The following is a 23,170-nucleotide window of genomic DNA, read 5'->3' as shown; positions in this document are numbered from 1 at the left end:
ACAAAGGACAGGGTGAGCAGCAATGTGCTCTTGCTATGGTGTACAGGAAGGTGTAAAAGTGACTGTAGGATGAAACAAGATGACTCTCACAAAATATCTAGCTTGTGTGATGAATGGCAGTTGGCTTTAAATGTAGAAAAACTTAATGTGGATCAGTAGGAAAAACAAATCTGTAGTATTTCGAGACAGTGTTAGTAGTGTCCTTGACATAGATGCATCATTTAAATATCTGGGTGTAACGTTGTAAAGTGATATGAAATGTGGAGTGAGCATCTGAGGATTGTGGTGGGTAAGGCAAATAGTTGACTTTGGTGTTGTGGGAGAATTTAGGAAAGTGTGGTTCATCTGTGAAGGAGATGGCACATAAGACTCTAATGTGACCTACTCTTGAGTGTTGCTCATGTGTTTGGGATCTGTGCCAGGTCAGATTAAAGGAAGATAACAAAGAAACCCAGGGACAGACTGCTAGATTTATTATAGGTATGTTCGAACAACACCCAAGTGTTATGGAGGTACTTTGAGAACTCAAATGGGAATTCCTGGGGGGGGGGGAAGGAGACAGTCTTTCCAAGGAAGACTATTGAGAAAATTTAGAGAACTGGCATTTGAAGTTGACTGCAGAATGATCCTGCTGCTTCCAACACATAAGGACTACAAAGATGAGAGCCATATAGACAGTTTTTTTTGTCACTATATCAGTGAGTGGAACAGGAAAAGAAATGGCTCGTAGTGGTACAGTGTACCCTCTGCCACCCACTGTATAGTGGCTTGTGGAGTATTTATATAGATTAGTGTAGCTGTTTGCTCTTGTTCCTTCATTTGTGCACCTCGAGACTTCATTTCTGTTAATCTTTTTGATAAAATTCTGACCACCTCTTGGCCTCCAATGAAGGCGGTAAGTATGCAACAGATGGGTCAAGTCTTTGGGGTCAAATTTGCCTATTTCACTTGGCTATGTGTGACATCCTATGACTATAATTCCACTGTGCACACTGCTTGACTCTGATTAGATTAGATTAATACTTGTTCCATAGATCATGATTAAGACACTTCGTAATGATGTGGAACGTGTCAGGTTAATAAAAGATGTCTGTACAAGGTATTACATTACACAAAATATTGCATGACACTAATGTTTAAGTTGGTTTTTTTCCTTAATTTATATCTAAAAATTCAGCCAGTGAGTACAAGGAGTTGTCATCTAGAAATTCTTTTAATTTATTTTTAAATGTTGGTTGGCTATCTGTCAGGCTTTTGATGCTGTTTGGTAGGTGACCAAAGACTTTTGTGGCAGCATAATTTACCTCTTTCTGTGCCAAAGTCAGATTTAACTCTGCATAGTGAAGATCATCCTTTCTCCTGGTGTTACAGCTATGCACACGGCTATTACTTTTGAACTGGGTTGGATTATTAACAACAAATTTCATAAGTGAATATATATACTGTGAGGTTACTGCGAGGATCCCTAGATCCTTAAATAGATGTCTGCGGGATGACCGTGGGTGGGCTCCAGCAATTATTCTTGATTACACGTTTTTGAGCAATGAATACTTTTCTACTCAACGATGAATTACCCCAGAATATGATGCCATACGAAAGCAGTGAATGAAAGTAGGCATGTTGTTGTTGTTGTTGTTGTTGTTGTTGTTGTGGTCTTCAGTCCTGAGACTGGTTTGATGCAGCTCTCCATGCTACTCTATCCTGTGCAAGCTTTTTCATCTCCCAGTACCTACTGCAACCTACATCCTTCTGAATCTGCTTAGTGTATTCATCTCTTGGTCTCCCCCTACGATTTTTCCCTTCAACCCTGCCCTCCAATACTAAATTGGTGATCCCTTGATGCCTCAGAACATGTCCTACCAACCGATCCCTTCTTCTGGTCAAGTTGTGCCACAAACTTCTCTTCTCCCCAATCCTATTCAATACTTCCTCATTAGTTATGTGATCTACCCATCTAATCTTCAGCATTCTTCTGTAGCACCACATTTTGAAAGCTTCTATTCTCTTCTTGTCCAAACTATTTATCGTCCATGTTTCACTTCCACACATGGCTACACTCCATACGAATACTTTCAGAAATGACTTCCTGACACTTGAGTCAATACTGGATGTTAACAAATTTCTCTTCTTCAGAAACGCTTTCCTTGCCATTGCCAGCCTACATTTTATATCCTCTCTGCTTCGACCATCATCAGTTATTTTGCTCCCCAAATAGCAAAACTCCTTTACTACTTTAAGTGCCTCATTTCCTAATCTAATTCCCTCAGCATCACCCGACTTAATTAGACTACATTCCATTATCCTTGTTTTGCTTCTGTTGATGTTCATCTTATATCCTCCTTTCAAGACACTGTCCATTCCATTCAACTGCTCTTCCAAGTCCTTTGCTGTCTCTGACAGAATTACAATGTCATCGGCGAACCGCAAAGTTTTTATTTCTTCTCCATGAATTTTAATACCTACTCCGAATTTTTCTTTTGTTTCCTTTACTGCTTGCTCAATATACAGATTGAACAACATCGGGGACAGGCATAATAAGCTAATTTACTGAGATTCGTATCACCAAAATTTGCGATAACCCTAATAGCATACGTAGCTGAACTCAGCCGTTTCAGCAGACCATAAATGTGTTGCTTCCAGTTTAACCTCTCATCAGTGGACACACCTAAAAATTTTGAAAATTATACATTAGCTACAGACTTCTGTTCAAAGTATATTTACTACTGGAGTTGTGCCATTTACTGTACGGAACTGTATATACTGTGTTTCATCAAAATTTAAAGAGAGTCCGTTTGCTGAGAACCACTTAATAATTTTGTGAAAAACATCATTTGCAATTACATCACTTAGTTCTTGGTTTTTGGATGTTATTACTATACTTGTATCATCAGCAAAAAGAACTAACTTTGCATCCTCATCAATGTGGAATGGTAAGTCATTAATGTATATCAAGAACAGTAAAGGACCCAAGACCGAACACTGTGGGACCCCGTACTTGATAGCCCCCCAGTTTGAGGAATCAGCTGTTGTTTTAACATTACATGAACCACTTATTCCAACTTTCTGCATTCTTCCAGTTAAGTATGAATTAAACCATTTGTACACTGCCCCCCCTCAAACCATAATGATGTAGCTTATCTAAAAGAATTCCATGATTTACACAATCAAAGGCCTTTGAGAGATCACAAAAAATACCAATGTGTGATGTCTGGTTATTCAGAGCATTTAATATTTATGTTTAATTGCTTCCAGAATGTCTTTTTCAACCTTGTTGTTGTTCTTGGAAATTTTTTTTATATGTTCATAGAGTTCATCCCACTTGCAATTTTACTATTCAGTTACAGAGTTTGTAGCAATTTTCATGCCTTTCTGCCACGGTCTGCTGATTTCAGCGATATCAGTATGTACTGTATGTGTGTTCCCTTCTACTTCCTTTCTCTCTCTCTCTCTCTCTCTCTCTCTCTCTCTCTCTCTCTCTCTCTCCTGTAAAGGTGTACTGTTTTCTTTGCTTATAGCTGTGGCCATTTATTTTAGTTTTGTAGTCGTGACTCCAACTCAAAAATTTTTTCTTATTTGTTCCCGATTTGCCACTTTTGTCTACATAGTCTTCAGACTTCAGAAATACTGATAATGAAATTTGTTTAGAATCTTTTTTCTCTTCGTTGTTGCAGGTCCCTTTCATCCTTTCTTTGGAACCATTGTGCTTCCTGTTCTTTCATTAATTTTTTTTCCGCTGTGCCTCCCATTCTTCCTCCGTTTTCTCCCTTGTTCCTCCCATTCTTCCTATCTTCTTAAGAAAAATGCGTCCTTGTCTGTCTCCTCTTTTTGTTGATCTTACATGATTCTGAATAATAATAATAATAATAATAATAATAATAATAATAATAATAATAATAATCATCATCATCATCTGAACACTGCTGAAATCTGTAATTATTGATACATATTCAATTACCCGAAAGTTCCTAAATGCAATGTAACATATACCGTACAGTTAAAAGGAAGTCACACTTGATCAAGGTCCGCGTCACTTTCCATTTTTAACCAGACATAACGTCTGAGAAAGGGAAGAAATAATAGTGGTAGTAGTAATAATAATAATCTTTCCTCTGTTTTAACATTAAAAAATCCTAAATATTATGTTTGACCTCTTGCTCCATTTTATCATCCTGGTCTTTATTTATGCTCTCCATATACTTCTTCCGCCTCAGTCATAATACATAATTTACATAGTTAAGGCTTAAAACAATCACCACTTGACTTCAGTTAGTTCAAATCTTCATGAATTGTTTCACACTCAAAAATCTTTTACTCACAGTAATTTTACTGCACCAGTGTGTGGCAAATGATGACTTTGCTTTTTGCAAACGTACATCTTATCATTTTTAATTGCTGCAATTACTTGACACTTTGGCCCCTGACATATTGAAGACCGCTCATAGTTTTGTGAGAACTTCATTCTGGCTGTGTGATTCACTATGCTGGTTAATGTCATTCCAGGGGCATGGTTTGCTATGCTGGTTCCTTGTCAATGCTCGGTGTGTACCCTCCTGCCTATTGTGACATGTGACATCAGTTTCTTCACAATCAATTTAAATTATAATGTATAGAGTTCAATTTATTCTCATGTTCCGAACATGTTATTTCACAAAAAACTTGTTTCTAATGACTAATAATTACCACACACATCCTTTTTCGTTCCTCATATACTTAGGATTCCAGATATTTATATAATTCCAATCAAATTGCTTCACTCTGTGTACTAGCCTCTACTTGTCTCTGAAACATAATCCAGAGAACCCCCAAAACAAAGGATATTTCACTTACGGGTCCCCCTGTGCGTTCTTACAACCAAAAAGGAGCAGGACTAGATAGTGAAATTTTCAAAAACTGGTTTCACACATATTTTGTACCCCAAGTTCAGTGATATCTAGAGGAGAAAGGATTGCCACAGAAGGCTGACGTATTGCTAGATAATGTCCCTTCACATTCCAATGAGAGGATTCTCGTATCCAGTTACGGTCTCATGGTAACAAATTTTTACCTCCTAACATGACTGTGATTATGCAACCAATAGAGCAAGGTGGAATTGCATCAGTAAAACAATGCTACCTGTCTGGTCTACTGAGAATGCTAATTGATGAAGATGATTTGGTGGCATTCTTGAAGTAGTTGATATTTCTAGATACATTACACAGGATTTGTGATCCCAAATAGGAAGCCGAACCACATACACTAGTTCAGTCATGGAGGAAAATTCTTTCAGATGTATAAGAAAGAGATTTCAGGGTTTATGTCGAAGAAATAACATCTGCACAAATAATAAATCTGGCAGCAGGTTTAAATGGTTTTGAAGGTGTCAATCAAGAAAACTTGAATGAGCGGCTGAAGATAGACTTGGGTACACACACTTCCAGTACATAAGTTTTGCCAAAATTGTGACTGCTGCTTCGCAAGAGAATGGAAAAGACAGTGAATGTGAAACTGTAGACGAAGACAGTGACATGATTGTACTGCATTGCACTGTGTTGATGCTGTCCTGGATTATATGGGCCACAGTGGGGTTTCAGTATGATGACATTACTGCTGCAAGGAAAATTCCGAATGCCATACGAAAGAATATCAACTCCACTCAGAAGCGGACCAACATCACAGGCAATTTTAAGATGTAAACGGGCTTACAGTTCCTATACATAGAACTTGGATAAACTTACGGACAAATAATACGTGTTTGAAAGTATTCCAATTATTTGTGTATATTCTCTCCCACATTACCCCAAGTTATAGGGAGTATACTGTAAGTAATTTTTAAATTTTCGTTTCTTTAACTGAATGTCTGAAAAATTGAATGTATTTCAACACTCAAGAATTAAAAGATTATTGGTGAAGTATTCTTAAGGTCAAAGAGATTCTTTTTTTTAAAAAAGATGTTTCATCATACATGTGAAAATATAGGTTTCTTTTAAACTATTTAGTAGGCTACTGTCTGAATGGTGTATAGGCTTGACAAGGATAGTTATGTCACAGCTATGTGATTTTTGTTCTTTCAGATATGGACTAATTGAAGATACACTATGCCAGTGAGAGTCACATTGTCTCTTAATCTTATTTTGAAATTTATTTCTGTTCTTGTCAGTTACAATCTTGCAATAAGACAAGTAAAGGAGGCATCGTGGAAGGCATTCTGTGAGGAAGTGGAGGGCACGGCTGCACAAGCCAGACTTAAGAAGATTCTCACTAGAGTACCAACTAATCCAGGAGGTACGTTGAGGAAGGAGGGTGGGGAATATACAGACAGCACATGAGACGCTGGAATTGCTCCTCAAAACTCACTTTCCTCAATATTCTCTGCCGGACAACACAGTCCAGTAAGTGATCCCAGAGAGACAACGGTTCTCAGGCACTCGAAGAGAGTACTGGGAATCTGCCAAGGAGTGTGGAACTTCAACAAAATTCAGTGGGCGGTGGGAACATTCCAACCGTTTAAGTCACCTGGCCCAGATGGAATTTTTCTAGCTCTCCTGCAACAGGCAGGAGGAAAGCTTATGAGAGTCCTATGCAGGCTATTCAGGGTTAGCTTCGCAGTAGAAATCATTCCCAATGCTTGGAGGAAGTGAAGGTTGTCTTCAGCCCAAGGCCAGTGAGAATTGATCATACCAAGACCAAGGATATGAGACCAATCAGTCTGTCCTCCATCATTCTCAAAACATTGGAAAAACTGGTTAATGTATATCTTGGGGAGAGGAGACTAAGTAGGGTCCCTCTACACCTGAACCAACACGCATACCAACCAGGTAAATCCCAACTCGTTGGGAAGGTGGAAAAAGCACTTCACTTCCAAGGAATAGCCCTCTGCATCTTCCTGGATATCGAGGGGGCCTTCAGTAACACGACCTTAGATTCCATGGTAAGGGCAGCAGATGTGCATGACCTGGGGACCCCTATATGGAGGTGGGCCAGGGCCATGCTTAGTGGAAGGAAGGTAGAGGCTACCATGATGAATGAAAAGATGGTAATTAAGACCACTAGAGGCTGCCCACAAGTAGGAGTTTTGTCTCCTCTATTGTGGAATCTAGTGGTGAATGAACTCATTGAGGAACTAAATACCAGACAATGCTTCTGCCAAGGATACGCAGCTGACCTTGTCATAGTAATACTTGGTAAATTCACTGACACAGTCGGGAATATGGCACAAGGAGGGTTGGACATTGTGTGAAAATGGTGCATTAAACAGGATCTGAGAGTCAATCCTAAGAAGACTGTCATGGTGCCATTTATGAAGAGAGATATTCAGCATGCAAGTTGGAATCTAAAGCTCTTCGATGAAACTCTACCTGTGAAGGGGACAGTGAAATATCTAGGGGTAACCTTGGATGAGAAGCTAACTTGGAGTATCTGCTCCAAGGCAAAAAGTACTTTAGTGAGTACTAGGAGGGCTCGTGGCAAAAACTGGGGCCTAAGCCCCAGGGGTATGCACTGGATACACACCACAGTGGTTTGACCTAGGATTTTCTATGGGGCTGTAGTGTGATGGAAGAAGGTAGAACAGCAGGTTGTTGCTAAAGAGCTTGCTAAGGTGCAGAGATTGGCCTGCTTACCCATAACGGGCGGAATTAGCAGCACACCAACCGCTGGAATGGAAGCCGTGCTAGATATGCCTCCACTTCACCTTTGGGTTAAGATGGAGGTAGCAGCTGGGGCACACAGACTTAAAAATGGGTCTCATTCAGGTATCCAGAATCACACACTAACATAGTGAGTGAGGTAAATATAGGTATGGCTGGGGAAATGCCTGCTGACTATATAATAACTCTCAACTGCTTTGACAAACCTTACAGCATAATAATTGGAAGAAGGGAGCAGCGGGAGAAAACAGTTAGACACCGTATGGGGGGACATTGTTTGGTTCACCGATGGGTCGAAAACAGACCAAGGCATTGGGGCAGGGTTTTACGGGGTTCAACCAAGACTGGAGAGCATCATCTCTCTAGGGAAACTGGCCTCTGTAATCCAAGCTGAAATTACTGCAATCAGGGCATGTGTGGAGGAGAATATCTGTAGGTGCTACAATGACTGACAGCCCTGATATCATTGGCAGCTCCTGCAACAAGATCTAAACTTGTTGCAGATTGCCACAGTGCTCTGGTGGAGCTAGGATGAAGCAATAGGGTAAACCTAGTGTGGGTCCCTGGCCACTCGGGGATCTGTGGCAATGAACAAGCCGATAGATTGGCTAGGATGGGGGCAACAACTCCATTTATTGGACCAGGACCTGTCCTGACAATCACCAAGGCTAAGATCAAATTAGAACTACGGAACTGGCTTAGGAAACAGCACAAAGGATATTGCACCAAGGTCCATAAACAAAAACATGGTAAGGTAATGATGCCAAAGCCATGTTTTAAAAGAAGCTCTGTAATCCTAGGATTGAACAGGAAAGAGATCAAACTCATGATTGGACTGATGACCAGCCATAGGAACTTAAAAAAACGCCTACACACAATGGGTATAATTGAAGAGGACCCTAAATGTAGGATCTGTGATGAGGGTGAAGAAACTGCATCACACCTAATCTTCGAATGCATAGCGTTTGAGAGTAAAAGATACAGAATCATTGGGACAGCTAGACCTGAAGAAATTGTCTCTAACAAAAAACTGGTAGAGGGACAACTTGCACTATTTAAGGGCACTGGTTGGCTTTACTAAATATACAGGGAGGGATACCGCACAATAAATCTAGTTTTGGTGCGGGCAGTGGTGCGTCAGACCAAAGCTGTTTTAGCTCTCCAGTTAAAATAAATAAATCAATCAATGTGAACATTTTCTCACATCCATTGTGTTTTAGGTTGTTTTTTGTTAGGGGCATGCTAGATTTTGTGTGAAAATTTTTCCCAGTGTGGTATGACAGTGAACTGAGCCCTTGTGGGTAAGTTAATGCTGTCTTTATTTTCATTGGCTTGTAGCTTTTAAGCACAAATTTTGTCAGCTAAGGTGGGATTATAATCATTTTCTGGTATTTTTGTTAGTGTTTCTAGTTCATAAATTGTTTCCTTTAGTTATTGGATATTTTGCTAGTCCCCCAATGCAGGTCTGTGATTTGGATTGCAACAGCTATTATGAATTTGCAGTGAGTAGTTGTTTCGCTAGAAGCTGTTTAATCAGTGTGTTACTAAATTTTTGTGGTTTGAGATTGTAAATTTTATTTCATTATGCTGCTCTTGATAGATTGTGTGGTATTTGTTGCAAGCTATTTCATTGCAAGTGAAATTTATGTAATTTTTTTTCTGTGTCTCCAGATCAAACTAGGGTGTCATCTACATGTTGGTATTGTGTAAGAAAATAGTAGCTAGTGCACCAGCAATCAATTTTCCTTTGTAAAACTGTACTGTGAAACAAGTTTGAAGATGTCCACATCAAACAATGCAAAACTTCTTTCATTGGGTGTAACAGTCATGTACCTTAACGGTTGATGAAACTATTTAAATTACCAAACATTATTTACATATACATCATAAAATGAGTGAAATAGTAATGAGGAATTTATTATTGTTGTGTCTTCAGTCCGAAGACTGGTTTGATGCAGCTCTACATGCTACTCTATCCTATGCAAGACTCTTCATCTCCAAATAACTAATGCGACCTAAATCCTTCTCTGCCTACTGTATTCATCTCTCTGTCTCCCTCTGCGATTTTTACTCCTCCTTCTCCCCCCTACACCACCACCACACTTCCCTCCAGGACTATATTTGGTTATCCCTTGTTGCCTCAGAATGTGACCTATCAACTGATTCCTTCTTTTGGTGAAATTGTGCCACAAATTTCTTGTCTCACCAACTCTCTTCAGTACCTCTCATTAGTTACGTGATCTACCCATCTAATCTTAAGCATTCTTCTCTAGCAATACATTTCAAAAGCTGCAATTCTCCTCTTGTCGAAGCTGTTTATCTTCCATGTTTCTCTTCAATACATGGCTGCACTCCATACAAATACTTTCAGAAAAGACTTCCTAACACTTAAATCAATGTTAACAAATTTCTTTTTTTTTTTTTTTTCGGAAATGCTTTCCTTGCTATTGCCAGTCTACATTTTATATCCTCTCTACTTCTGCCATCATCAGTCATTTTACTGCCAAAGTAGCAAAACCAGCCTTACTACATTGTGTCTTGTTTGCTAATCTGATTCCTTCAGCATCACTTGATTTAATTCAGCTGCATTCCATTATCCATCTTCCGCTTTTGATTATGATCATCTTATACCTACCTATCAAGATGCTGTCCATTCTGTTCAACTGCTCTCCCAAGTCCGTTGCTGTCTCTGACAGTTACAATGTCATCGACAAACCTCTAAAAGTTTCTATTTCTTCTCCCTGAACTTCAATTGCTTCTGCAAATATTTCTTGGTTTCTTTTAGTGCTTGCTCAATGTACAGATTGAATAACATGGGGGATAGGCTATAACCTTGTCTTACTCTCTTCTGAATCAATGCTTCCCTTTCATGCCTCTCAACTCTTACATCTGCCATCTGGTTTCTGTACAACTTGTAAATAGACTTTCACTCCCAGTATTTTAGCCCCGCTACCTTCAGAATTTCAAAGAGAGTATTCAAGCCAACATTATTGAAAGCTTTCTCGAAGTCTGCAAATGCTACCTTTCGTTAACCTGTCTTTTAAGATAAGTTGTATGGTCGGTATTGCCTTGTATGTGCCCACATTTCTCCAGAATCCAGCCTGATCTTCACCAAGGTTGGCTTCTACCAGTTTTTCCATTCTTGTGTAAAGAATTTGTGTTAGTATTTTGCAACCAAGAAATATTAAACCGATAGCTCAGTAATTATTCATGAGCCAGGAACTGCTTTTATTGAAATTACTACACTGTTTTTTAAGTCTGAGGGTATTTCGCCTGTCTCGTACATCTTGCACACGAGACGGAAGAGTTTTGACATGGCTCGCTCTCCCAAGGCTATTAGGAGTCCTGAGAGAATGTCATGTACTCTCAGGGCCTTGTTTTGACTTATGTCCTACAGTGCTCTGTCAACTTCTTGTCGCAGTATCATATCTCCTGTCAAATCTTCACCTACATCCTCTTCCATTTCTGTAGTATTGCCTGCAAGTTCATCTCCTGTGTATAGACCCTCTATATACTCCTTCCATCTTTCAGCTTTGTCTTCTTTGCTTACGGCTGACTTTCCACCTGAGCTCTTGATACTCGTGTAGCTGAATCTCTTTTCTGCAAATGCCCCTTCAGTTTCCCTGTAGGCAGTATATATCTTTTCCTTGGTGATACATGCTTCTGCATCCTTACATTTGTCCTCTGTTATAGTATTAAAATTAGCATTCCCCCATAAATATTTCATATTCAGCTACAAATTATATGTACTATGCTGAGCAGTGTGTATGAAAGACATTCCTGACTAGGTGGTGCCAAACCAATTTTGAAGTGCACATATCTTGACAACAATCTGTGGGCTTTATAAAAACGGGAAATATTATTACTGAAATGTATTGCATCCATTAAAATATTTTATAGAACTAATATGTAATCAGATTTCCATTCAGTTCTGTCTGCTTCCAGGTGGGTAATCAAAGCTCGTGTTGTAAATAAGACACCAATAAAAACTTGGTCAAATGCAAGAGGAGAGGGGAAACTATTTTCAATGGAATTGGTGGATGAATCTGGGGAGATACGTGCAACAGCATTTAAGGAACAGTGTGACAAATTTTTTGACCTCATAGAGGTGAGTGAACTGAAACTTTTGTTGAACATAAACGCAGCAAACCATGACTAGTCACTTACAAAATATTTGTTTATTTCCCTAAACTTGTTTTTGAGCCTTTTCAGGCTCATTTTGGGATTGGGCATGTCGAAGTTACAGGTTTCTGTGTGATGGGTTCTGGCGTGTGGCAGTATGGACAATTGTTAACATACAAATGGCAGCTTTCATTTTCATGGCCCATCAGTCACAGAATTCAATATAAACACAACCACCAGACATCTGCTAGCATCCTGCAAGGGTTATACCTTTATCAGAATAACAATGATTGATAGCTAATAGTTAACAACAGGACAACAGCCATAGAAATGATCAGGAAATGATATTGGTTATGACTCGAAGCCAATACCATTAGTGTTAATTTGTTTTCATTGTATGCTTTGTCTCTGTGTGTAGCCTATTTGTTCTACATGACGTAATCTCACAGGTTAGGAAAGAGATTAGGATAATAACAGCCTGCAAGGTGAACTTATTACCAATGAAATGATGGCAGACTTTGATGATTCCCATCTTACCGATGTGACATTGAAAGTAGGACAGAAATCTCAGTTATTTCAATAAATAAATTTTGTGTGAAGAAATGAAAGCAACAAGTAGATGAAATCATTTCCAGTCATTGAGGAGTCTCATTGCTGATAAAATCTCACATTATTTACTTAAATAATAAGCAGGAATATGTGAAGATGTTTTATGTACCATATATGTTGACACTTTTCAAAATTCTTATTTTTGCTTGTAGCATACCATTGGATAATCATGGACGAAATAGACAACTAGTTTATTACAAAGCAAAGTGTTGCCATGGTTCTTCCAGAAAACAGTTTCATTTTCAGCTTCTTATTTATGAGTAGTGTCTCGCTCTTTGTATGAAATGTTGCTTCTGAAGTGCAATTGTGAAACATGCACACCATTGCTTTCACATTTATTAATATATTGTAACTTGTTTCAGGTGGATAGAGTGTATTTTATTAGTAGGTGTCAGTTGAAACCAGCAAACAAGAAGTTTACCAGTGTGAATAATGATTACGAAATGACATTTACGGGTGAGACAACTGTTGTACCATGCCATGAAGATGTTACTGATATCCCTCACATTACCTTTAATTTCGTACCTCTGAACAAGCTCGCTGAAACTGATCTCACGGCAATTGTCGGTAAGTAACTTTGTCTGTGTGAGAGAGCATACTTTTTGTTTTTGAATAGAATCTATTTCATTTCAATCACTAAGATTTATAGTTAAAGCCAGAATATGAAACTGTAAAATGTGTAAACCTCTAAATGAAATAGAAGAAACTGTAAATAAAACATTTAGGACTGGTGGTGTTCTAAAGCTTGTGTAATTTTCAGAAACATCTTATTTGTATGAGCACCCCTGGACATCATTTAAAAACTTCATTGTTCAACTGATTTTGGATTTAGCCCATTGTAGTGGGAAATAACAAGAGGATAAAATGCAGTAAAACAATAAATTGATTGCAAAGCTTTACAATAAAACTTCACAAGAAATTGACAAAATCGAGCAAATATTGGTGTGAGGCTTAAATTGTATTTATCTTCTATCGATTATCCCCACATAACTGATGTGGTTGTATTTGTATACGTCATGAACTGAAAAATTGCATTACGTTTTCTGTACATTTGTACTATAATGTACCTCATGAATAATGTGAACAATACACATTATAAATATGGTAATGGAAATAATTCACAGAATGTAAATGTGGACAGAGTAAAAGTGACAGCTGACTATATAGTTGAGGCCTTGATTTATCAATAAGCACTGAAACAAGACTGAGAATTTTGCTGATCTTTGAAAGTTATGTTTCTCTTGAACTAACAGAAGTACTAACAGAACACACGTGCATTTACTCGGTTACACATGCACAGCAATATTGTGCCCTCTGACTGCATTGTACTGGAGGTGAGGGGTCATATCCAGTGAAATTGATGAGGGGGCAGAGTATTACCGATAGCTGGAAGGGAGTGGCAGCAGGCACACAGGACAGGAATGGGCCACTGTCGGGCTCACAGTGGTGCAGGCAGGGGGAAGTTGGATGTGGCACACAATGATGTGGATGATGGGACTGGGAGGGGGAATAGAACCGCTGTCTTACGGACAGCATGTGGAGTCTAGAATAAGCTGAGTGAGGGGCCATGGGGGCAGGATTGGACGTGGGGTTTGGGATGGGCTAGCAGTGACAGAGGCCAGGAGGGTTGTGTGTTGAAAGATGTGTAGTGAGGGCAATTACTGTCTGTTCAGAGAAGTTACTGTTGATGGGACTGGATCCAGATGGCTCGGGCTGTGACCAGCTAGTGATAGCATTTGTTATAGTCTGCAAATCGTTGCTCCACCAAGGGGTTCACTTTGTCCTCAGATTGCCGATGGCCATTCACTCTTGTGGCCAGCTAGTTACTTATCAGCTCCCCATCCCCCCCCCCCAAAAAAAAAAAAAGGCTGTGTTATGTGAATGCTTTCACAGATGACCTGCCTCCGATGGGGTGAGATGCGCCTGTGGTGGATCTGGATTATGTTGTGCTTCACTAGTGCGTGGGACAGGTCTCAGACCCAGGTCTCACGTATGTATGGCCGGTTGCTCGAAGGGTTCGGAACAGCTGTGACATAAGGTGGACATTTTGTTATGATTCTTGTAGTCAGTCATTATGATGACAGGTGGCCAATGCTAAATAGAAACACATATTGCAGGTTTGGCAGTGAAGTTGGTAAGGAGCTGGCTGAATAGTCTGTACCTGCAATAACTGAAATAATTAGTAGTCATAGGTATAAATAATATATATTGTACTTGTGTTACAGCCTTGTTCATATGCTGCATACATCTAATTACAAACAGATATCTAGAGAGGCATTACTTACGACATACTTGACTAAGCACCTTGTTAGAGGTTGCTTCCTATCAGCTGAAGGCTATGCTACATTCCTACTTGATGTCCCGAGCAAGAGTGGATGAGAGCTCGCTAGATACTTGTCACAAGCCACGGAGCAGCACTAGTCACGACTTGCGGTTCCAGCAATATCTATTATGGACTGCGGTCGATATCTGCAACCCCTAACAAGTGTGGTATCAAATGTTGATACCACACATTGTTTTCTAGACTGGGTGGATGACAGAAAACCTTTTGGGAGACAGCAGTGTATCGTGACACAGTTCACAGGACCAATTATCGTCAGCCACTTTTCCTTCTAACCTAGCTTCCCCTTCCTTGCTCCCTTTCTCTGGTCACCCATTCCGTCGGATATGATCTGTCACCTCAGTCGGGCTGCAGTGTCTGTACAGTGTAGTCGGTCAAGACATTGTGGCTGTGTGGGGTGTATGTGAATTCTGTTTCCTCAAGAGGAAGATGTGTCCAAAGCTTAAGGTGTACTGACCTACTCAGTCTAGTGCATGTATTGGTGACTTGACACCTCAACTGTGTGCTAACGTAATACTTGTGACAGAAGCTTAGTGTTTTATAGTAGCAACAGCTCACAACATTCGTCCCTGCAAATGTACCCTCCGTTAGCGTGTATGCATGTCTATTAAGGGGTTGCTAATGCTGCTTGCAAACATGTGCTTAGACCACTTAATTTGTGATCAAAAACAGCTGAGAGACCAGTAACAGCAATACAAGACAAGGGCAAAGTGTCGCGTAGTTCCTCTAATTTCCTCTTCAGAAGTATGCATGCTACATTGTGTAGAACTGATGGTTTGGTCACAGTTAAAAGATAAAACAGTGTGTAAATAACTAAATATGGCTATTATGTTAACAGTAATAAGTAAGGAAACACTTCATCTCCCTGTACGTAGGAGCGGAGGACAGCGAAATGCTGAATGCCCATGGCACTACCTTTCCCAACACCCAACGGATTCCAAACCAGCCACTTCCTTCCTAGTCCCCATGACCAACTGTGTCCTTGCCCACAATCACTTCTTTCTGAATGTATTACCTACAAACAAATCTGGGATACTGCTACGGACACCTGCATGGCACCATCCTATACCAGCCTACTCATGGGCCATCTAGAGGAATCCTTCCTAAAAACCCAGAATCGAAAACCCCTCACCTGGTTCTGATTCATTGATGGCATCTTTACTCTCTGGATCGAAGGTGAGGGCACCCTATCCACATTCCTTATAACCTCAGCAACTTCTCCCCAATTTGCTTCACCCGGTCCTATTAACCCAACAAGCCACTTTCTAGATGTTGACTTCCACCTCAAAGATAGCTGCATCAGTACCTCCAGCCATATCAAACCTACTAACCACCATCAATACTGCCACTTCAACACCTGTCACCATTCCATACAAAGAAGTCCCTTCCGTACAGCCTAGCCACCAGTGGTCATTGCATCTGCAGTGACAAGCGGTCCCTCTCAAAATATACCCAGGGTCTCACTGACCGTAATTGTCCTCCCATCCTTGTACAAAAACAAATCTCCAGTGTCTTATCTTTCTAGTTTCTCACCACTTCCCAACATCTCCATCATCCGGCCACAGAGTAGCATTCCCCTCGTAACTCAGTACTACCCAGGACTGGAGCAACTGAATTACCTTCTCTGCCGGGGTTTCGACTACCTCTTGTCGTGCCCTGAAATGAGAAATGTCCTGTCCACTATCCTTCCCACTCCTACCACAGTGGTATTCTGCCATCCACCGAATCTACACAATATACTCTTCCATCCTTACACAACCCCTGCTCCCAATCCCTTACCTCATGACTCGTGCCCTTGTAATAAATCCCTTACCTCATGACTCGTGCCCTTGTAATAAACCTAGGTGAAAGACCTGTCCCATACTTCCTGCCACCAACTATTCCAGTCTGGTTACCTATCCCATCAAAGGCAGGGCTACCTGTGAAACAAGTCATGTGGACTATAAGCTAAGCTGCAACGACTATGCCGCATTCTGTGTAGGGATGACAACCAACAAGCTGCCTGTCCACATGAATGGCCACCAACAAATTGTGGCCGAGCAACAAGTGGACAACCCTCTTGCTGAACACACTGCCAAACATGATATCCTTCATTTCAATGACTGCTTCATAGCCTGTGCCATATGGATCCTTCCCGCCAACAGCAGCTTTTGTGAATTGTGCAGGTGGGAACTTTCCCTGCAATACATCCTATGTTCCCGTAACCTTCGTTAGTCGCTGTCCTCACCCATTCAGCCCCTTCCTTGTTCCCATTCCAGCACTACATAGCCATCATTCCACCATCACATCCAGTCATTTTATTTCTCTCCTTTTCCACTGCTCCCACCAACTCCCCACCTCTCCCCTGCCCTCTAACATGCAGCACTTCACTGTCCACCACCCCCACCATACTATTCCTCCCACGTCAAACCCCAGCCTCCTCTTTACCCCCACCCAGTGGCCACTCCCGTCATGTACTGGAGCTGCTGCTCACAGTATGGTTTCAGTTGCCTGAGACTGCAGTTGTGCGTGTGCGTGTGTGTGTTTGTGTGTGTGTGTGTGTGTGTGTGTGTGTGTGTGTGTGTGTGTGTGTAGGGGACGGGGTAAAATGGTGCCAAGTCTTGCAAGTTTCTGAGTTTAAATAATATTTGGATATCTAATCCGAAACATGAAAAAAGTATATATATAAACTAAATTATTTGTCATTCACTGCATTCAAACTTAACAATGAAACAATTAGTGGATGTAAGTGGAGTGCCAATTAAACTTACGAATTGCAGTTAAAATGTATATTCAAACATCACGCATCAGATTCTCTTAAGCAACTATTTATTTAACTCATCCAAATACAAAGTCCCGTAGTGCTTCAGTTTCGCAGTAGTCCAATAGTTAGTCCACAAAAAATATGACAATCTGCATGTAAAAAGGAATTTTTAATCTCCATGGAGCCCATCACCAAAAGCAGTACAGATAATTCCAGGTCTCATCCACTGCTCATAGTCTAAAACCCACAAACATGTAGAAAAAGGCAAAGGACCCAGGTTCGAGACACAGTGCTGCACACAGTTTTAATCTGCCAGGAAGTTCCGGTCTTAAAGTATTGACCCACAGTCAAACTTAGTCATCAGAACAGCACACAATTCTAAGTTCCAAGCTACTGTCCAGAGACTGTCACTTGTAAAATGATGATGTATAAAGTCTCTGCAGCTCTTGAACTTAATGCTAACCAATATAGCTCTCAGTTCCTTGAGTGATCAGCAACCACTGTACGCAGGTTTTCTGATGCTTGAACTTAACACACACAGACACACATTTATTTAATCATATGGTTAGGCACGCCCCTGGGCAGACTGTTCGTTGGGTGCCGGTCTTTCAATTTGACACCATTTCAGCGACCTGCATTCGACTTTGATAATGATGACAGAACAGCACCCAGTCCCTGGGCAGAGAAAATTCCCCGACCCAGCTGGGAATTGAACCCGGGCCCAGAGGATTGACAATCCGTCATGCTGACCATTCAGCTACACACACACACACACACACACACACACACACACACACACACACACACGCGCATGTATGTGTCACTCAAAATCATAAGAAGATAATTGAAAATAAACAAACATATTGAGTATTCTTATGCACTCTTTTCGGTGGTTTTCTTTGAATTTACATGCACACCATACTTCAGTGATGTGTATCTGAGTTAATGACCAAATGATTAATTAACTATTAAATACCTCTGTCTTCATGTGTGATGCATTGAGCGACATGGATCGGTCATAGGTTATGCAGTTACATATTACATGAATCTTTGGAGGATTCAGTTTTCTGGTGGATTTGCATAATTAAATGTGACTAAATGAAAGTGAAATATTGTCCTACAGAGGAAAATAAAATACAGTGACGAGAACAGACTGCTTCATCTGTTATCTGAAACTTCATTTGCAATCAGGGTTATAAACATTCACAGGCTACTAATTTTTATGGGTATTTTTTATTAGTTGTATGAAACATTCTCGGACTTCTTGCCACGAAGTTCAGGGTAACACATCAAGCTTTCTGCAGTTATCATTATCATCTTCATCAGAGACAACTGACTGTCAAAACTGCTGCTATAGTGGCCTTATATAGCACACAGATGGCTTCTAATTGGTTGATAATTCTGTTGCAGATAGTGTCACGTCTGTGCTAGTGGTGCCACTGCTCCTGTCTAGCATAAACGTTGCAACAAATATTGCTACTGCTTCTGTGTCGAGAGATTGCTTCCACTTGCTGCTAAGATCATCTCTGCTGTCTGGGTTGACGCTCTTCTCTCACATTTTTACTTCTAAAGCCTCTTTAATGACAGAATCCCAGTATGGAGGAACCTAGGACAAAGTTTTTATTTCATCAAACACAATTTTGGTTTTGTGAGACTACAGATTTTCCAGTTCTCAATTTTTAATATTCTGTTGATGTTCTGCATAGTGGTCGGAAATGGTACAGCTGGACTGGCCGATGTAACTGCTCTTGCACTCAAAATGGACAGTCAGTTGCCCGTGATGAAGATGGAAGTAATTATCAAAAACTTGAGATTTTACCCTGAATTAACATGGCAAGAAGTCAAAGAATATTTCATGCAACAGTGCTGTCATGAAAGATTTGATTCTCATGTTTTATATGTTTTGAATATAATAGAGGGAAACATTCCATGTGGGAAAAATGTATCTAAAAACAAAGATTCTGTAACTTACCAAACGAAAGCGTTGTTACGTTGATAGAAACAATAACAACAACAAAAAAAAACACACACACAAATTTCAAGCTTTCGCAGCCCACGGTTGCTTCATCAGGAACGAGGGAAGGAGAGGGAAAGACGAAAGGATGTGGATTTTAAGGGATAGGGTAAGGAGTCATTCCAATCCCGGGAGCGGAGAGACTTCCCTTGGGGGGGAAAAAGGGACAGGTATACACTCTGGCTCCTACCCTTGTAACCACCCCGGTGTAAAACCTGTCCCATGCACCCTCCCACCACCATCTACTCCAGTCCTGTAACCAGGAAGGTGTACACGATCAAAGGCAGAGCCACGTGTGAAAGCACCTACGTGATTTACCAACCGACATGCCTACACTGTGAAGCCTTCTATGTGGGAATGACCAGCAACAAACTGTCCATTCACATGAATGGACACAAGCAGACAGTGTTTGTTGGTAATGAGGATCACCCTATGGCTAAACATGCCTTGGTGCACAGCTAACACATCTTGGCACAGTGTTACACCGTCCGAGTTATCTGGATACTTCCCACTAAAACCAACCTATCAGAACTCCGGAGATGGGAATTTGCCCATCAATATATCCTCTCTTCCCGTTACCCACCAGGCCTCAACCTCCGCTAATTTCAAGTTGCTGCTGCTCATACCTCACCTGTCATTCAATAACATCTTTGCCTCTGTACTTCCACCTCGACTGACATCTCTATCCAAACTCTTTGCCTTTACGTATGTCTGCTTGTGTCTGTTATGTGCGGATGGATGTGTGTGTGTGTGTGTGTGTGTGTGTGTGTGTGTGTGTGTGTGTGTATGTGTATGTGTATGTGTATACCTGTCCCTTTTTCCCCCCCAAGGTAAGTCTCTCTGCTCCCAGGATTGGAATGACTCATTACCCTCTCCCTTAAAAGCCACATCCTTTCGTCTTTCCCTCTCCTTCCCTCTTTCCTGATGAAGCAACTGTGGGTTGCGAAAGCTTGAAATTTGTGTGTCTGTGTTTTTTGTTATTGTTTCTATCAACGTACCAATGCTTTTGTTTGGTAAGTTACAGAATCTTTGTTTTTAGATATATTTATATGTATTGACTTACGCATAATTTGCTAACTTTCACAGTAGTTTAAATATTGTACGGAAAGTTCTGAAGGAATGTAAATAATTCGAGAGTAAAGGGAACAACTCAGTTGTCAACAGGCACACAAAGTAAACGGAAATATCTGTAGTTGCCCTCCACAGTTCCGTTGGCTTCAAGTATACTTCTACCCACTGACAATGTCTGTGTCTGCATTTTGACAACTGTCACTCCTCATAGACCAAAATGACATATCAGTAGTGATGAGAATTCCCTCGCCCAGAATGCTGAAGGTCTCGGGCACTGCACTTGCCACCTGATATCATCCCAGACTGTAGCAGCTGAACAGTCGCCAGGGCTTAGACTATTTATCATTTTACCCAGAATTGAGGATTCTAACCAGGATCTTTCCCACCCCTCATGAAGTGGTGTCTGCTGTCCACCAAATCTGCACAGTATCCTGGTCAATCTCTGTGCCGGCCCCGCTCACCTAGGTAAAGACCTGTCTTGAGACACTGACACAACGTACCTACTCCAGTCCCATCGTGGGCTTATCGTACCCCATCAGGGACAGCAACACCTGTGAAAGCAGCCATGCTGTGTGCCAGACCTGCTGCAGTTTCTGCACAGCATTTTATGTTGGTGTGGCCACCAGTAAGCTGTTTGCCAGAATTAGTGGGCAACACCACACTGTATCTGGGAGCAGAGTCGACCACCCTGTGACGGAACACTGTGCAGAGCACATCTCACTCGATTTCAGTTGCTGCTTCATAATGTGTGCCATCTAGATCTTTCCCCACACAACCACCTTTTCTGAATTATGTAGACGGAGTTTTTCACAACAATGCCTTTGTTACCATAATCCACCTGGCCTCAATCTCCACTAACCCTCTGCTTTTGCACCGTCTTCCAAACACCCCCACCCCCCCTTCCTCTGTTCTGTTACCCCCTCCCGAACCACTCCTACAGGCCACCGGCTCTGGTGCCCGTGTGCCGCATTCGTACCGTACCTCGTGCACCTACCAGCTCTCTTTGAGCCATCAGCCACCTTCCCCCAGCACCCCCCCCCTCTCTCTCTCTCTCTCTCTCTCTCTCTCTCTCTCTCTCTCTCTCCCTCCCCCCCCCCTCTCTCTCCCCCCCCACCCCCAACGTTATTTCTCTCCTCACCCAATCCACGTGACACAGCCCCTGTGACCGAGCGAGGTGGCGCAGTGGTTAGCACACAGGGCTTGCATTCGGGAGGACGACGGTTCAATCCCGTCTCCAGCCATCCTGATTTAGGTTTTCCGTGATTTCCCTAAATCGTTTCAGGCAAATGCCGGGATGGTTCCTTTGAAAGGGCACGGCCGGTTTCCTTCCCAATCCTTCCCTACCCCGAGCTTGCGCTCAGTCTCTAATGACCTCGTTGTCGATGGGACGTTAAACACTAACCACCACCACCACCACAACCCCTGTGTCAACAGCTGTTGGCAGGCCCTGATAGCTGAGCAATGGGCATTACATTAAAACTTCTTTAGAAATAACCTTCTTTTTGAAAACTTCACATTACGTGCTTGATAAATTTGACAAACTAACATTTATTTCAAATGTGAGTACACTATGTCTTTAAAACTGTGATTATGCAACAAGCCACCATTAATCTTTTGTTTTATTTATCTGTGTGCAGATGTCATTGGCGTACTAAAGGCAGCTGGTGGCGTTGAGGTTTTCACAGCTAGAACAACAAACAGGGAAATGAAGAAACGTGAGGTTACCATTGTTGACCAGAGCAACACTGCGGTAAGGAAGCTCCCGTAATAGGTTAACAAGTGTAGAGCTTGTAGCCTGCTTAACTTGAATACTAATTATTTTCTGTTAATTTGCAACATTTGAGCTCTGTATGTGGCTGTTTTATTGTTAGATTCATTGGATATTTCAGCACTCTGTTTCATTAATACTTTCTTTTGTAGAACATAATTAGGTATAGTGTATATCAGCCAGAATAGTTTTGTCTTAATAGATTGCAAATTGTACTTCACAAATGCTATTAAAAACTATTCCTTGACTGCGAATGCTATTCATGTGCTCTCTCAAAATAATTTAATACCTTCACAGCTTATCTATTCCTTCTTATCATTTTTAATGCATGGTGAGAAAAAGTGGTAAACATTTTTTTCCCCTCCAAAGTAACGCTAATCACATGTTTATGGCATTATAAAATCAAAAAAGAATTAATCTGACATTGCAGTTCCAATAAACTTTTGCTCTTTTAAAAAAAGGGTTTGATAAATACAGGATAATCTCACTTTCACATAATGTTTCCGTATTTCTTGGGTTCCATTAAATGTGCTATGTTAAAAGCATTAATTTGTGCCCACTTCTGTGTTATCAGATTTATAAGTATCCTATGATTTAAGCAAACAATGTTGATGGTGGAGAAAAGTCTTTCACATAAAATGACACTAGCGTGGTGGTGGTCTTTACACAGACATCACGCCATGAGCTTCCCTCTATCTAGATCTGCATCGGTTATTTGTCATTGTAAGTCAGAACAGTTAATGGCGCCAGTGGAGCATCCGCTGCTGCTGCTGCTGTGGCCAAGCTAACAGAATATATTAATTATTCACTCCGAGGGGGCATCTGATGTGGTGGCTCACAGGAGTAATTTTCAATACAATTTGGAAGATGATGTACA

At 41.0% G+C, this 23,170-nt stretch overlaps 1 protein-coding gene across 1 annotated transcript in view; it reads left to right on the top strand.

Annotated features, from left to right (window-relative positions):
* The window catches only part of LOC124716894 (replication protein A 70 kDa DNA-binding subunit), a 72,931-nt gene that overhangs the window by 25,950 nt on the left and 23,811 nt on the right, over positions 1-23,170 (top strand). Inside the window, exons 6-8 of the mRNA XM_047243450.1 lie at positions 11,571-11,733; positions 12,719-12,923; positions 22,163-22,275. Coding sequence (XP_047099406.1) covers positions 11,571-11,733; positions 12,719-12,923; positions 22,163-22,275 — 481 coding nt within the window. The remainder of the gene's footprint in view (positions 1-11,570; positions 11,734-12,718; positions 12,924-22,162; positions 22,276-23,170) is intronic.

This window comes from Schistocerca piceifrons, chromosome 9 (genome assembly GCF_021461385.2).
Source record: "Schistocerca piceifrons isolate TAMUIC-IGC-003096 chromosome 9, iqSchPice1.1, whole genome shotgun sequence".
Classification (NCBI taxonomy): Eukaryota; Metazoa; Arthropoda; class Insecta; order Orthoptera; family Acrididae; genus Schistocerca; species Schistocerca piceifrons.
Note: the sequence above shows the minus strand (reverse complement) of the source record. Positions and strands in the feature narration are given on the sequence as shown.